Source organism: Astyanax mexicanus, chromosome 2, assembly GCF_023375975.1.
Source record: "Astyanax mexicanus isolate ESR-SI-001 chromosome 2, AstMex3_surface, whole genome shotgun sequence".
Taxonomy (NCBI): Eukaryota; Metazoa; Chordata; class Actinopteri; order Characiformes; family Acestrorhamphidae; genus Astyanax; species Astyanax mexicanus.
Window position 1 is genome coordinate 48316337 of NC_064409.1, and position 18271 is coordinate 48334607.

At 38.2% G+C, this 18271-nt stretch overlaps 1 protein-coding gene across 1 annotated transcript in view; it reads left to right on the forward strand.

Annotated features, from left to right (window-relative positions):
* Positions 1-9195, forward strand: part of LOC107196993 (mucin-5B-like) — a 31141-nt gene extending 21946 nt beyond the window's left edge. Inside the window, exons 23-28 of the mRNA XM_049475060.1 lie at positions 3950-4057; positions 4184-4360; positions 4856-5098; positions 8034-8190; positions 8847-9036; positions 9147-9195. Of these exons, the coding sequence (XP_049331017.1) occupies positions 3950-4057; positions 4184-4360; positions 4856-5098; positions 8034-8190; positions 8847-9036; positions 9147-9195 (924 nt within the window). The remainder of the gene's footprint in view (positions 1-3949; positions 4058-4183; positions 4361-4855; positions 5099-8033; positions 8191-8846; positions 9037-9146) is intronic.
* Positions 9196-18271: the final 9076 nt, after the last annotated feature.

Below are 18271 nucleotides of genomic sequence, written 5' to 3' on the forward strand. Positions count from 1 at the left end.
AGAAAATATATTTATGTAAAGGTAGCCAGTCACACAGTCAAATAGCCATGACCTGTTTTTCAGCTCTCAAAATATGTAAACAAAGCCATTTTGTATATTAGTTTTAGAAATATTGTTTTATTTTTAAATAAACTATAGAGCTTGACTTCAACATCTCCCAGAGGTAATTTGCTCATTTGCAGGGGTGATATGAAGATAGGCTGCCCAATATTGCTTCCTTAGATACCACAAGTAATTTTAGAAAAAGAAAATAGAAAAAAAGAAATATTTCCATTCACAGCAGAATGCAATCAAACGCACAAACAACCATAAATTTTTTTTTAGCACAAAATGTTTTAAGACAATTGAAATGATTTACAATTGAAATGATTAAATAATATTAATTGCAATAATATTAATTAATAGCAAAATTTACAAACTTTTAACTGATTGCATTAAACTAATCAAACAAGTGCAGTTTAAGAAACATAAAAATGTTTGTTTCTCCGGAGAGGAAATTTATTTGGGGCTTTGAATTTGGCGTCCCCTCTAGTGCAGCGCCCCTATGCTTCGCATAGGCTGCATACCCCCTTTTTGCACACACACACACACACACACACACACCTGTAGAGATGCTCTCAGGATGTACTGAGAGACTTCATGAGTTAAAGTGAGAAACTTATGAGAAAGTGCTGTAAGGGACTTTACACTTTAGACTTTTTGTTTCAGAGAATCACTTATTTTATTGTTAAATATTTTTTTCTATTGAGTTTCTTTCTGACCTGTTCCTGCTGTCTGCACTACGTTTTCCACTGTGGGACTAAACAGATGATCTTATCTTAATGAGTGAGATCTGTATCAGAAACATTAACATTAAGCAGTGGAGTGTTTTAGTACACAGCCGATTTAAACACACCATCATCAGCTCATGAAATAATATTAGAATTATAACGCTGATCTCTGCAGGGAGATCTGTGCAAGGGCGTAGGAGCGGGTTTGATATTGGGGGGGACACATTTGCCAATATGAACCCAAGCCCACCCAATAGTTTCCTAGAACAACATTTGTGGAAATTACTTTTAATTAAAAGTAAATTATTATTATAAGGTGATTTTACAACCTAAACATGTTACTCCACATTACAGCTACTGTTGTTAGAAAAATTATGCATGCAATGTCTGAATTATATACATATGACAAAAATGATCAGTTATCACCTAATATTTAAAATAATATTGTCAATTCTGTCGTATATTTACATTTTCTCCTGCACTTTTATTTTTTTCTACTGAGAGCTCTTCTTAAGATGGTGTCCTTTTATGTAAAAGAATGTAACTTTACGTTTCATAGAGACTTTTATAAACGTCAGGATAAGTGGTCTTACTGTGAACTACAAATGAACAGAAGTCACGTTACAGCAGTGTTTCTCAACCCAGTTCTTATATATTCTACTGCATATTAAAACTGTTCTGCATATTCTAGAGCTTCCTCTGGTGGATATACATGATTAATTTAGACTCCATAAGGGGCTAAAGGATTTTAACAGGTAAACTCAGTAAATGACTGTTTATTAGCTGATCAGCTGGATCAGGTGGAAAACACTAGTTTAGGGCAGGGATCGGGGTTAAGTAACTGCTTTAAACTACCAACTTAAAGTACTGTACTAAATTCTGGCTATCCTCTACATCCAGCTTCTAGATAACTAGTTAGCTAAATTAATTTTCGTTCATTATAGCTCACAGTAAGTCCTGTAATCCTAAATGAATAAACAGTTTGAAAATGAAAGTGATTAGCTGATCAGGTACAGGGAAACATTACATATATAGTTTATTTTTTTTCTTTAAGCCTGACTCCCAACCATAGACTGTATATAGCTGGACAGAGCATCGTCTCTTAAAAGTGAAGCCAGCACAGGTCGGGCGCCCCCTGCTGTTCGGCTGCAGAAAGCTGTGTAACCCCACCCATCCGCATAGGTTTCAATGGCAAAACAGACAACTCTCAATCACGTTTTTTTCTAATATACTGTAATTCTACCTCCATTATTTAAATGCAACAGCTAGTGTAACCTCTGCTTATATTGTCAAATTTTTATATCCCCACAGAATTCGTTTTTTAAAACGTTATTCAGCTCTATTCAAAAAAGGTGTGGTTATGGTAAAAGGGCTGCTTATGGGCGGGACCAATAACAGACCGTCAGCTCCGCTCTGCCCCGCTCTGCAGTCTGTGACCGCGAGGCAGCCCTCAGGGGCGGGGTTATTTAAATGAGTAGGTTGCTCTCCACAGTCTTTCTCCCTCCTCTGGTCTCTACTGCACAGAATCAGGTGGCAGGATCGCCAACATGGCGGAAGATTTTGGCTTCATTTTCATTGAATGAATGGGAACGGAGACACGGCGTCCATCTTTTTTTACAGTCTCTGCTCCCAATCAAGCTCATTCCAAAGATAAACTAACTCACTTACACAGCTGCAGTTTATTAATCACAGTGAGTTTAATCTGTGTGCTGATTCAGAGACGTGTATTTTTAACCAGCTATCAGAAACATCATCACAGTTTACGTGGTTAGCCTATCGTTACCTTTATTTTAGTAAAATCTCCATATATTCATCTCTGTTTTAAAATCAGCTGAAGCTACTACATCCCGATCCCGCTGCTAAATCTCACAGCGAGGGGGCGGGGCTTCCCCAACAGCAAACTGCCTCTGCTCCGCGCGCCACAAAACCAGCAAACTGATTGGTTGTTTCTACTGAGAGGCGGGACTTAATACCTGAACCAGCTCCGTGATTGGTCCGGTCTGTCTCCTCATTAATAGTACAGCTGATCTGACCGAACTGATGTCATTTTTGGGGGGGACAAATCCACCTGTTTCTAATATTGGGTGGGACATGTCCCCCCCATCCCCCCCGGTTCCTACGCCTATGGATCTGTGTGACTTTTGTCTGCAGAAGTCTGAAAGGTTTGTGGTGTTTTTTACCGGAGATGGAGTCGCTCCACACGGTTCACACGTTATCTTGTTTTTTTGCGACGTCAAAGGATAAATATATAATCTCTCCTCTTTCTCTCTGCTGCCGACCCTGCCGAGTTAACTCCGAGTCGAGCTCTGTAAATAACGACAGATCACAGGCGAGTCTGTCCTCCCGGGTTTGTATCTGAGCGTGCCGCGCTGCTCCACCTTCGCTAAAGTAGCAGTGATTGGATCTATCCCTAACTGGTCCCTACCTTTCACAGAACTAAATCAGTTCTGATTGGATTTCCCTGCCAAACATTTTCGGCTCGTTTTTATTCGTTGACGAAAATGTCAGTTCATTTCGTCTCGTTTTTAATTTTTTTATGCTGTTTATATTTAGATATCGTCTTGTTTTTTCTTAAAAAAAAAACTATGACAGGACATGGATTTTCACCCAAACTGACTGTTTCAGCAAGGTTAGCCCTGGTCAAAGAAGCAGCCACGAGGCCCATGGTCACTCTGGAGGAGTTACAGAAATCAACAGCTCAACTTTTCAGATTTTTTTATTCAAACCATGTATCATTTTCATTTTAACTTTTAATTATGTGCTAATTTGTGTTGGTCTATCACTTAAAATTTCAGTAAAATACAAAGTTTGTGTTTGTAAGGTAACACAATAAGACAAAGTTTAAGGCGTATGAATAATTTGTTTTAAACCTCGAACTTATCCTCAGCCTTACCCCTGTTCTGCTGTGGCCTCACTGTCAGAGACAGATTCTCCAACTAACCATCCTTTCAGTGTTCCTGCTGATTCTGGTCCTTCACCTAAATAACACATAATACATCACATTATCAATAATGTTAGCTTATATGACTGTGCAAATTATAATATTTACACTTAAGTTCTATTTAAGCAGGATTAGTCTTACCTGGCCAGGTGAGGATTCTTTCAGACATTGACATTTGATATTTCATTTCAATGTATGTCATACTTAAATTTGAAATCTGGAACATTTCTTTTTTCAGGACTACTGCAGCAACAGCTTTACTGGATCATTTCGTATCATCACAGAGAACATCCCCTGCGGCACAACTGGGACCACCTGTTCCAAATCTATTAAAATCTTTCTAGGGGTGAGTTTATCATACAGCAGCATATCAATACACTAAAGCATTGAGAGTAATTTTAGTCATGGAGTTTACAGAATTTTTGATCGATACCTTGAAATGTTGTCAAAGTTGTTTTTTTAATCAATACAGAAGGAACGTATTCTGCTAAATGAGAACATTACGGATATTCCTTATAACTATAGCAAAAAAATCCCTTACAAAATCCACACTGTGGGGATTTACCGAATTATTGAAGCCAGTAATGGTCTGGTTCTCTACTGGGACAACAAAACAAGTCTTCACATCAGACTCAGTCCTTCATTTCAGGTAATTCAAAAACTATTTTCCTGAATTGCACAGCATAAAATAAAGTAAAATGTAAATACAATGACTTTACACAAAATGTACATATTTCAGAAATACATTTAGTAGTCGTACAATATTCAGTTTCAAAATTGGAAATATTTAATATTCTAATCAAAAAGCCTTTATTTCCCAAAAACCAAGACAATTCATAAATTCAAACCAGGGGCGTAGCAGCAAATTCTGGGCCCTGTACACCCTCTATGTTAATGGGCCCCTATCCATGCCAGTAAACAAAGGAAAGTGAGCGAAAAAAAAATCAGGATTTTCATGGGCCCCTCTCCCTACTCGGGCCCTGGGTAGTCAGGTCCACTTTTCCCCCCACTACCACGCCCATGATTCAAACACATAGCACATGACAAGTTCTGCACTTTTATTTTTAATAATGTGAATATATTGTTTTACAACGCATCGCATTGGACGGTACATTCATTTGATCATTGATTTTCTCCATGTCAGGGAAAAGTATGTGGACTGTGTGGTAATTACGACGGCAATGGGAAAAATGACTTTGTGACTCGTGCTGGAGAGGAAGTGGTGGAGCCACTTAAATTTGGAAACAGCTGGAGAGTTTTTACAACATGCTCTAAAGCCAAAATCGTCAGCAGCCCTTGTGAGCTGAGACCACATCGCCATACCTGGGCTGCCAAACACTGCAACATCATCAATGAAGAAGGAGTCTTCGGTTTATGCCATAACTTGGTGAGTAACATTTCAAGAAGATGCTAGATAGTGAACGTGAGCAATAGAAACAAACAGTTCAACAGAGATACAATATATACCTGAACTAGAGGTCTGCATGGGACTACTTTTTTAAACCCGCTCCTGCCTGCTCTTGCCCGCTCCTGCGTGTTTTTGTCCTGTTACCGCCCTCTCCCGCCAAAAATTTAAATTTACTTATGTATTTATTAAAACAGCAATTCAGTACTGAATAGTGCTTTCATGTTTCTTACCACAGTCCAAACACATGCCGTCAGGTGAATTGGAGATGCTGAAAATCTCCCATCTGTGTGTGTGTATGTGTGTGTTGGTCCATCCACCGTTTTGAGATTTTTCTTGAGGGTTTTTTTGTTGCCTGCATGGTAATTTATCAATTTGCAGGAGCGGTACCACATGTAAATGTGATCCCTCTCCCGCATTGTCTGGATTGATTAAACTACTGCTCCCGCCAATAAAAATAACAAGTCGTGCACCGCAACATATTCTGACGGGTCCCGCGAGTGCAGACCTCTAACCTGAACACAACTGCTCCTTGGCTTTTGATTTCAAAAGAAGTTGCTTTTGAAAGCAAAAAGCAATGAAACCAGTACAGAGAGTTTGGGCTGTCCTAATTGTTTTCTTGTATAGGTCTTAATAAATTATTTTCATATAAGCAGTTTGAACTAAATTTGAATTGTCTGAAGTTCTTTCTGTAAAAAGAGATGGTGCATACTGTCACTGACTTGCATTGAAAGACTATAGCAGGGGTCACTAAAATACTATATTCATAGTATATAGGATATAGCACTAAATCATAATACAAGTTAAAAATGGTGACGAGCCGGACCAAAATTTTCTCCATCTGGACCATACTGAATTTTAATTAAATACCTCCGGACTAGAGTATGACTTCTACAGAAGTCCACCTGAGCAATGAGTGTGAACAATTTTTATACATCTTAGCATTTGAGAGCTGTGCCCTGCTATGATGCTATAATTTCCGCAGGGTATATTTATTAGCCTTCCATCCTATTGGGGACTGATTAGGACTGCAGGCAGGCCACTCCAGTTCCCATACCCTCTTCTTCCACTATTCCAACTATTAGTATTAATATATTGTCCTGAATTATCTTATTGATATGGTGCTATATATAAAATCTTGTTTTTATGATTTTTATTAGGTTTGTTATTGTAAACGCTGTATCTGTTTGGAGGGTGTGGTAAAATATTTCATCCAATGACAGTGATACATACCTTTGTATTAGTTATCTTAAATCTGTGTAGGCTTATATAGAACTAGAATCCAACAGCCCACTAACTTAAAAACGTAAACATAAAAAATACACTGGAAAATTCCACTCTATATGTGCTTCCTTTATAATGCAAGTTATGTTAAAATTCTTGACTTCCAGATTTTAAATCTCTGACCTCCTATAAAATTTATTCAAGATACAGTGGTGTAAAAAAGTGTTTGCCCCCTTCCTGATTTCTGCATGTTTGTCACACTTAAACGTTTCTGAACATCAAACCAATTTAATTATTAGCCTAAACCTAATAGCTGGTCGGGCCACCCTTAGCAGCAACAACTGCAACCAAGCGTTTGCGATAACTTGCAATGAGTCTTTTACAGCGTTGTGGAGGAATTTTGGCTCACTCATCTTTGCAGAATTGTTGTAATTCAGCCAGATTGTAGGGTTGACATGAACAGCCTTTTTAAGGTCATGCCACAGCCTCTCAGATTCAGGTCAGGACTTTGACTAGGCCACTCCAAAGTTTTGTTTTTCTTCAGCCATTCAGAGGTGGACTTGCTGGTGTGTTTTGGATCCGGACATTCTTCTTCAGGATCTTTTGGTGGACAGCAGAATTCATAGTTCCATTTATCACAAGCAAGTCTTCCAGGCCCTGACACAGCAAAACAACCCCAGATCATCACACTACCACCACCATTACTGTTGGTATAGTGTTCTTTTTCTGGAATGCACAAACCAGATGTACTGGGACACACACCTTCCAAAGAGTTTAACATTTTTTTCCCAAAAGTCTTGGGAATCATCAAGATGTGTTCTGGAAAAATTGAGACAAGCTTTAATGTTCTTTTTGCTCAGCAGTGGTTTTCATCTAGGAACTCAGCCATGTAGGCCATGTAGGCCATTTTGCCCAGTCTCTTTCTGATGTTGGAGGCATGAACACAGACCTTAACTGAGGCGAGTGATGCCTGCAGTTCTTTGGGTGTTGTTGTGAGGTCTTTTGTGACCTCTTGGATGAGTCGTCGCTGCGCTCTTGTGGTAATTTTGGGAGGCCAACCACTCCTGGGAAGGTTCACCACTGTTCCATGTCTTCACCATTTGTGGATAATGGCTCTCACTGTGGTTCGCTGGATTCCCAAAGCTTTGGAAATGGCTTTATAACCAGACTGATATATCTAAATGACCTTCTTTCTCAATTGTTCCTGAATTTCTTTGGATCTCGGCATGATGTGTAGCTTTAAAGGATCTTTTGGTGGAGTTCACTTTGTCAGGCAGGTCCTATTTAAGTGATGTCTTGATTTAGAACAGTTGTGGCCATAATCAAGCCTGGGTGTGGCTAGAGACAGTGTACTCAGGTGTCAGACACCACAGTAACGGTATGTTTTAACAAGGGGGCATTCACTTTTTCACACAGGGCCATGTAGATTTGGATTTTTTTTCTCCCTTAATAATAAACACCTTCATTTAAAAATAGCATTTTGTGTTTACCTGTGTTGTCTTTAACTAATATTTAAATTTGTTTGATGTTCCGAAACATTTAAGTGTGACAGACATGCAAAAAATCAGGACATCAGGAAGGGGCAAACACTTTTTCACACCACTGTATGTGTATAGATGCTAACTGCTACAGAAAATGACCATGAACATATTCTGTGAGGAATTCTATTTATATATATTTTTTCACTTCTCAGGTGGACCGAACTAAATATTATGATATATGTATGCAAGACACATGTGCATGTGACACTGGTGGAGACTGTGAGTGTTTCTGTACTGCAGTAGCAGCATATGCTGCAGCATGTAGAGAGCAGGGCGTCTGTATATCATGGAGGAACCCAACCACCTGCCGTGAGTCAGAATCAACACATAACTAATCTCACTTTCTTAAGTTCAAATGCAGTTATTGTGCACTCAAAATACATACTGTATATCCTTGTTGTAAAGTTGTATAACCTATTGATTTTTAATTGACCATATTTGGCTTAGCAATTAATGTATGTGTGATTTACATGATCCATCTTTATATTAAAGAGTTAGAAACTACTCATTTTCAAATGTATAGAGATACAGTATATTGGGACATTCATTATTCCTTTACAATCAAGGGCTTCTGACTTTCTACCTGATTTAAGTTAGTGAGGTCAGAATGTTCTCCACCCTACTTCATTCTCAACGTCCCAACTCATCCCACATATGTTTTATGTGTGCTCCATTATTCCGAAGAACACAGTTCTTTGTGTGTGTGTGTTTGTTTTGGGTGACATTGGGTAAAAGGTTATGTTTATCTGCTCTAGCGAGACCTATTATATTAGCAATAGTTTTCTATTGCCACTAGACAAGCTTTGTGTATGCATTTTCACACAGATTTGAGCAATGGGTGCAACTTGAAGTTGCTGAATGCGTTCTTTAGAAGGTGTCCACAAACATTTGGACATATAGTGTGTGCAGTGTGTACAGGGTGTCATTATTATATAGACTGACTTGAACTTCTGTTTCCTTTCTAGCCCTGTTTTGTGACTACTATAACTCCCCTGGAAGCTGTGAGTGGCACTATCAATCCTGTGGTGACCCTTGCATAAAAACCTGTACAAATCCATCAGGAAACTGTTCCAATATAACTTCAATCAAAGTAGAGGGTAAGAATTTCTTCAGTAACTTCACAACTGTTTGGTCATATGAAGGCTGCTTAACTAAGTTCATGTTGCTTAATGTGTGTCTCCAACTAAGCCAAAAATCTGGTATCCATTGTTCAGGTTCGCTCTTAAGAAGTTTTTTGTTTTGTATTCATCGGTGTTGTCTTTTAGAGAGCACAAGAAGCAAAAAAATGCTGTAAAATGGGTTTCCTTTAACTAGGAGTCCCATCTTCTTGAGTTTCTTCTTGATGCATTTTACATGGTGTGAGAGATGGTATTTGGCCTCAAAAGCAGACACCTCCAAACTGCATGGACTCTGGCTGTTCCTGCTCTGAGTACCAGGGAGAATGCTAAATTGAGGTATAAGATTCACCTATTGAGTGTGGACAGCAACTCTCAGGTGGTGAGCTCATCCTTTAACCTGGCTCATCGTTAAAGTCACTTTCTGTGGGGTGTGGAACTCAATGATATAGTCTGCCACTGTGCAAGAGCCCTGGGAAAGGTCCAGCAGGTTTGTGACAGCATCTCTTCCTCTGCTACTCAGTTAGTAAAGAAACCATGTAGTGCACTTTGGATCTCTCTGTTCGAACAAAGGAATGGCTGTTGCTTAAATACTAATGAGCATCACATTAAGAACCCTCTGCAGCCCTTTGGATCCCAGGTTTACCTTTCAAAGTTGTCCAGCACAGAAGGGGGTAGCTGCCATAAGGTGGTACAAAAGGTGGTAGCTGCCATAATAGGCTGTGGAGGAGGTGCACCACTGCTAGGCCATGTGGCCTCAACTATGACTGACAGCTACTGGGCCATCTCCTGTAGCAGCTGTTTGTGGCCCCCAAATGTAGCACCCTGATTCTGCAGGGTTGTCTTGAACTGCTAGGTCTATTTTGCTGTTCATAGTGAAATTGAAGGACATTACCCAACCTCACAAACATCCGCATTTGCTGACCCAGCGCTGTCTTCATTGACAGAGCGATATTCTGTCATTCCAAGTTGCTTCCACTTTGTAATAATATCAGTTAACAGTCAGCTGTGAAATATTTAATTGTAAGGCAATTTCTGAACTGTACTTGTTGCACAGAGGGCATCCTATAATGGTACACTTGAATTCACTGAGCTCCTGAGAGTGACCTATTCTTCATAACTAATTGTAGAAGCAGTCTGCATGCCTAGGTCCTTGGTTTCATACACATGTGGCCATGAAGAGATTGAAACATGAGTTTAATTATTTGGATGGGTGGGCAAATACTTTTAGCAATATAGTGTTGGTTATATAGGCGGGTGATAAGCAAACTAGTGTGGATTGAATGGTGCTGTAAGTGTTCGATTCAGATGACTGAGAACAAGTATGGTCAAGGCCAGGCATGCTCAATACAAAACCATAGTCACAAACCGAAAACAAACATGAAGGGCAGAGAACATATGGTAAGACAGTCCAGGCCAATAACACAGCAGGGCAGGGCATGATTTTGCCTTGTCCTCCTACACTGTACACATCTCTCACACCATGTAAAATACAAAAACAATCAAAACAAAGAAAACAATGGGCTCTGTAAAAATTGAAAGAACCAATGTAATTACTCAGCTGTGAGTAAGTGAAGTATTCACGTTCATTACTCAAGTAAAAAATACTTCTGTAGAAGTTGAAGTATCAACTCAAACTTACTTAAGAACTGCTTTTAAAACTACTTAGGGCCCTATCGTACACCCTGCGCAAGGCGTGTAGCGTGGAGCGTTGCCATCGTACACCCCTTCAACAGTCTTTTATTACGCCTTGTGCACGCTTCCTTAAAATAGCATTGGACTTTTGGAATATATTGACTCAAGTCACCCAGAACTGAATCACGATCACAATGAGCACTGCGCTCCCCATTCACTATACTACCATCACTTCTTTACCACCTTTACCTTTAGCAAAAAACACCTAGCCCAGAGCCTTCAGCAATCAACTAGAAAAAATTAATATACTTAAAAATCTGCACAGTACGTTATTATTAAGTTATAAGGCTTTATATTTATGTTCAGTATACAGACTTAATAACTGTAGCTTAATATAGCTGATGCAATTTTTTTTTTAATTTCTCTTCGCTATTATTTAACTGAAATTCACTTTTTTTATTATTTTTTTTATATCTAAAAAAATAAAGCACATTTTCACCCTGGCGTCTGGTGCTGCCTGTCAATTCTATAAAACTTAAAACATTTAAAATACACAGAAATATAAACCTATATGTTAGCATTCATTTTGTATCACCAGGGCAAATGTATTAAAATATTAAATGTATTAATTAATTAACTAAAATCTCATCCAGTGCTATAAAATGCCACAGGCACGCATAGCGGACACCATGAATAATTAAGAGAATTAAAACACGACTTTAGCGCTGTTGGAGCTGCCCAAGGCGTATTTTTGGTGCCCTTACGATACCAACGACACAGGACACGCCCCTAAATACAGCTGCTCAAAGCGCAATTACCTAGCGTGCTATAGATCACTGAAATAGGGCCCTTTAAGTAAAAAAGATGTAAGGGTAAAAATTACCTTATAAACAGAAGCCTAGGCTGCACCACAGGGGTCTATAGTGCACTACCCCCACTGATGACTATAAGTACTGAAATTGTGCTAAAAAGTCTTCAGAGGGATGTTATAAAAATCTTTTACAGACATTCTCACATAGACAGCATCATACCTGTCCTTACTACATGCTTTACTAACCAGCTGTAGACTGTAGCGTTGCGCAATGAACAATTAAACAAATATTGCATATAGCAAAAATAGTGCCAGTCAAAAGTACCAGTTAAAAGTTTGAACACATTCAATTCTCATTTTTTCTACATTTGTTGCAGACTAATATTGAAGCATCAAATCAATGCCATATGAATTGACAGAGTTATGCAGTAAACAAAACAGAAAAATAGTCAACAAAATATGTTTTAGAAAGTAGAAGCTTTTGCTTTGATACCATTGTTGCCTACTCTCAATGCTCTCTTAGCCAGCTTGGAACCTAGAACGGTTCTTTAAGGATGACCCAAACCCAAACGTTTCAGGGATTAGGTTGAACTAGCTTCAGAGCCAGCCAGGCAATGGGAGCAAAATCCTGGGATGCATTCTTACTTTTTGGACCTATATTACCCACCTCTACACCTAAACTCATAAAATTAACAGCCCACCAGTGTTGGGAGTAACGGCGTTACTAACGCCGTTACTTTTTTTCAGTAACGAGTAATCTAACTAATTACTATGACTGTAACTATAACACCGTTACCATTTCCGACACCCCGTTACTGCACGTTACTTTAGCAGCTGAATGAACTTTTTTTTTTTTTTACTTCGCTTTGCCCTGGTTAACCCCTCCTCTTTCCGGTGAACTTGAGCTTCTGGCCGCTGTGCCTGTGGGTTGGCGTGGTGAAGTGAGGCACAATTGTGACGATTTGCTGCTCTAATAAATGTAGTGATTGCCGTGGACAGCCCAAGTTCTGATTTAAGGATGTTAAACTCTTTTTAGCTGCTCTGGGGTGGGTTTCCCGAAAACGATTAACCTTAGCGAATAACGAACGAACTAATGAATGACGTGAGTAAAGAACGAGCCAGTTCTGCGAGTGTTTCCCAAAGAGCTTCGCAACGTGAAAATTAACGAAGGAGGTTAAAGAACGTCTTTGTTGACTCCTCCCCCGAAACAGCGCGCTCAATCGATCCACAAATATCGATTCAACACTGCCAATATGCAGTATTTATTCACTATTACACCCTAAAGATGTAAAAAAAAAGTGTTGTAATCATCAATATTATACATATTCTGAAATTTAAATTACAAAAGGATGTACTTTGGCATTAATAAAATACTCCTAAAGATACATATTGTTACGCCCTCGCTATGTTTTCCTGTGTTTTCCCTGTTCCCTAGTGTGTTTCTCTTGTACTTTTCCATTACGTGTGTGTAATTTGTAGCTCCGCCCCTTCCCCAGGTGTTTCTAATTATAGTGTGTTTCATGTTACTTTAAATAGCCCTCCTCTGCCACCTTGTCCTCCGTCGGTCTTTGCACCTTCCCCTGTTGTTTTGTCACGTCACGTTATTGCTTTCTCCACGTTTCTTATTTACTCGCTCTTGTTTATTGTCATTCACGTTATTTCTAGTCACGTTTATTTCCTGTTTGTTTCTTTGTTTATTTTGTATATATTTTCGTATTTATCCTTTGTATATATATCCCTAGCCTTGTTTTGTACTTGTCTGTTTAGTTTAGCTCTTTGTTTGTTTTCCCTGTTTGTTTATGTATATATATTTATTCGTTATTCCCCTGTTTGTTTATTTGTTTATTTGTTATTATTAAAGTCTTGTTCTTACCCGCATTTAAATCCGCCTCCCGTCTCATCCCGGCGTTACACATATGACTAAATAAATAAGTCATATGTTTATATATAAATGTTTAATAAACATTTTTTTACTTTTTAAAAACTATTTTTGTTAATATATATATTATATTAATATATATTATACTAATATTATTAATAGTAATATTGATAATAATATTAACTTATTATTATTATAATTATTAATAATATAAAAATAATATAATAATAAATATATGTATGTTCCGGTGTATGTGTATGTGTGTATATATATATATATATATATATATATATATATACACACACACACACTCTGTAAAGCTCCAGCTCATCCTAAATCACCATCTCAGTTGGGTTTAGGTCAGGGGATTTTGAAGGCCATGCACCTTTTTATTAACTAGATAATTCCATATGCGTCAATTAATTAATTAATCGACAATGTAAAAAAAAACATTAAATGAGACGTGTCAACTTTTGACTGGTATTTATATATTTGCGAGCTGACACACCCCAGAGTTTGCCCAGATGAACGGCCACAATGTTGGTTAGAAGCACCTGATTAAGGAATAATATTAAATATTACCTGCACATTCACCGATACCCTTTACAATACGTGTAGGTGTGATTAAAGACACCGCTGGCGTCCCCTCCACCGGACCTACAGTACCAGGGATTTTCCTAATAGCATGGAAATATATTGTATTGTGCTGTAATTCCCAGTAACAGCCTGATTACAGAATCCACGGACTTGGTGACTTTGCAGCTTTGCTTAGACCGTGAGCATCATCTGCAGGAATCTGGATTTTAATAATTTATTGGTTTGATTGGTCAATTCCAGTATGCCCAGTTAGACTACAAGCCACAGACAAAGTTGGCATTATAATATAATATAATATAATATAATATATTAATTAATTATTATAATAATAATTATATATATAATATAATTGATTATAACTAATAGTAACATAATATAATTGCTTCAACCAGGGAAATTATAATTTTTCTCCCTCAAAATTGGCGGTCCCTGGTGTTTAAGGTGCTGAACTGCAAGTCGAGATCCCCTAAAGAAGCTCTTGAGAATAACGACTGGGTCAGGGCACTCGTTAATCTGCGAGCGAGTTTACGTAGTACTTTAGTTACGCACTGGTTTGGGAAACACTCTTTAATTAACGATCAATCTTAAGTATGAGTTAACGAAGTTCTTAGCGTTACGAAGCTTTCGGGAAACCCACCCCTGGTTTTTGTGGTGCTGCTGCTTTCTGTTTTAGAGCTTAGATTTTCTGCCCGAATCCGACCTGACCCAAACACCGTCCCAAAATCAGGCTCCTATTTTTATTTTATATAAAGCTCTGGTGTGATAATTACAATGTTGCTAAGTAACCAATTATTATTGTTCACTAAAGCGAACGAAATAGCGAAAATTGAAAGTGAAAAACATTTGTGTTAACTGAATCTGATAAAAACAGTATTAAAAGGAAAAAAAAACATAACTATCTCGAACTGTATTTTGTGTTCATAAAACTAACTAAAACGAACTGAAATTACTGATAGAATACTCAAATTTTCGTGTTTAATTTATTTATAAGCGCTGTTGTACAGCGGAGTTGTACAGCGGGCGGTGTTGTGCCGAGCGCGCAGCACCTCGTGGTCCGTAAGTTCTTGTGTAAAGCGCTCGCGCTAGCCGCAAAATACGACAGAAAACACTGAGAAACTGCAGAATTATGTATGGGATTACGATATGAGCGCCAGGCAGATGAAAGGGAAACAGCAGATACAGTGTGTGAGAACATTTACCTGTGAGTAACTCATACCAGAAATCTCTCTCTCTTTCTCTCTCTCTCTTTCTCTCTCACGTTTCTTAGATTGATCTCTCTGATGAGATGTGTGAAAACTAATAAAAACTAGCAAGCCCACCCTAAAAACTTACTGAACAGAAAAAATAAAAACTAAATAAAATTAAACTATAATAAAAATGAAAAAAATGTAATCACGTAGCTCTGGGCGCACGTGAACGCCTCCGCGTTCGGATCGGGTCGGGCTCTGGCAGAACGTGCACGTTTTGGGCCCGATCTAAGCTCTATTCTCTTTTGGTAAGGCTGTTATATTAATACCATTTTAACGGTCATTAGATTGTTGTTTTTGTCAATTATTTTGTTTTGTTTATATATGCATATTTCCTTTGAGGGTGGCTTGGTTTGTTTAATTTCATCCCCAGACGCGTTTTTCCGTTTTTTCCGTTTCTTTTTCAGTATTACAAGTTTTAGTAATTTTCTTTGGTTCTGTGGAGAATTTCGTTTTATTTTTTTGAAATTCGTTAGATTATATTTTTGTCAACATTTTGGGTTTATTTTCGTTTGTTATTTTTCTAATAGTAAATGCATAATTGATTTCCTTTTTTTGACGGGCGAATATTAAAAAGTAACGCGATAGTTACTTTTACTGGTAACTATATTACTTTTATAGTGGAGTAACTCCGTTAGTAACTCAGTTACTTTTTTTGGAGAAGTAAGGAATAACTATAACTAATTACTTTTTCAAAGTAACGTGCCCAACACTGCAGCCCACACACGCTCTACAATCGAACTTACAACACTGAATCCATAGCCTAGACCTAGCAAGCAAACCTCAGCATGTCTTGGCATGTACCAAGCCATGGCAAACATTACAAATACACCCTTATTGCATCACTAGGTTACTACAATATCTTAATTGGGGTCTTCCTTGCTTAACTTTATCACAGGTTCTCATTTCAGAGTGCGACATCTGGCTCCACTTTTCTCCATTAGGCTACATGCATCTGTTGTGTTCTTGCTGGAGTTTGACGTGACATGCAGGTGGGATGGATCAAATACAAATCAAGAGAGGGTCTATACTTGTTTATGTTTATACTTGTTATCCAAACACAAGCTTTCCGGATGGCACCATTGATTTTTATGTTGCCAGCCAGAATCAAATCAAGCCGGAAAGAAATGAGTAACAAGGCTATTTTTAAATGTTGAGTATAAGTACAAAGTAGTCTAAAAATAATTACTCCACTAAAGTATAAAACCCCAAATTTCTACTTTGTTACTTAACACCTTTGGTGAAGTGCAGAAGTAAACCAACAACCGAATGGCAACAGAAAAAAAACAAAAATACGCCTTCTGAAGTGTCCTGACCTCAACCTAATTGAGATGCTGTGGCATGACCTCAAGAGAGCGATTCACACCAGATATCCCAAGAATATTGCTGAACTGAAACAGTTTTGTGAAGAGAAATACTCCAAAATTCCACCTGACTGTTGTGCAGGTCTGATCTGCAACGTCAGGAAATGTTTGTTTGAGGTTATTGCTGCCAAAGGAGAGTCAACAACCCTGCACTGTGAATGTTTACATGTTGTGTTCAGTAAAGCCAAGAAAACATATACTTTTTAATTAGTTTATGCAGACTGTGTTTGTCTATTTTTGTGACTTAGATAAAGATCAGAAAACATTTAATGACCAATTTATGCAGAAATCCAAGTAATCCCGAAGGGTTCACATACTTTTTCCTGCAACTGTACATGTGCAGGAGGAATAGAAGCACAATTTGCACCAAATGTGCATCAGATGTGTTTCACAGGGCAGAGATCCTTAAGGTACACTGCTGCACAACACTTTGGCACTCTTTTAAAGGTAAATGACTTCCAGTATGTTAAGCAGCTAGTATTACTAGTAATGCACTGTCAGCAACAGCAATGATCTTTGGCACTAAATTATTCTTTTGCTTCTTCAGCCTGTAACTATTTGTAATTTGGTCAAATCAGGAAAATATATTTAAATAGCTAAAACTATTATTTTGTGCCACTCTATACTCTAAATTTAGTACAAACCAGACAGATCTAGTCTTTAACTTTTCTACCCTCAAACATTCAAGTATACACCCCTTTTGCCTTCAGAACTGCCTTAATCCTTCGTGGCATAGATACAAGGTACTGGAAACCAAAGATGGGGACTCAAGTTTGCGACTCGAACTCGAGTTGCACGCACAGAGACTTCAGACTTGCCTGCGTGCGCAAGGCTTAAAAATAGACTGTTCACAGGGTGTCAGATGGCAATGCGCCACGCTACATGTCTTGCGCGGGGTGTAGGATAGGGCCCTAAGTTATGTTTAAGAAACCAGTCTGAGATGATTCGAGATGATTTTTTTATTGTAAGTAAAGGGGGAAATATTACTATAGTAGAACACTATAGATAGTGTGGCATCATGGGGTGCAACTACATACTTTTTGGGGTGTATGTAAACATAGTATCTGTTTTAAAATCATCAGGTGGGGATGGGGGGGGTGGTACGTTTTAAAATCATAAGGGGGGGTGGGAGAGTGATACGTTTTAAAATCATAAGGGCGGAGAGGAAATTTATTTGGGGCTTTGATTTGGCGCCCCCTCTAGTGCAGCGCCCCTATGCGTTGCATAGGCTGCATACCCCCTTTTTGCGCCACTGGTGGCATCCCCTTATTACTAGTGCAAGACTGCTCTAGGGTTGAACCAAAGGGTTGCGTAAAAGGGAGCTCAGAGAAAGAAATTGATCGAAACACAACATTAGAAAAACATTATTAATGTTTGAGGATTACAAATTAAATATGAAAACACTCAGTTAAAGTTTAAAATAAGATGTTCTTCTCAAAGACTTGCAAAGTACAACCCAACAAGGGATATTTAGTTGCACGTGATTATTTGTCACTAGTGAGCACCCACAAAATAAAACCCACTCCAATAAGTATCCAACTTTATGAAATCAGCAAACCTGAATATTAAAATAAATAAAATAAAACACGGACCTCAGTGCTTCTAGCTAGCAACTCACCCATTCAAACATTAACCTATTCAATGTACATTAAATAAATGAGTCAGGACACTAAAGTTAAAACATTTTGTTTGGCAATAATACTAAAAAAATAATAAAACAATAAAAATAGAGAAAAGCAGCC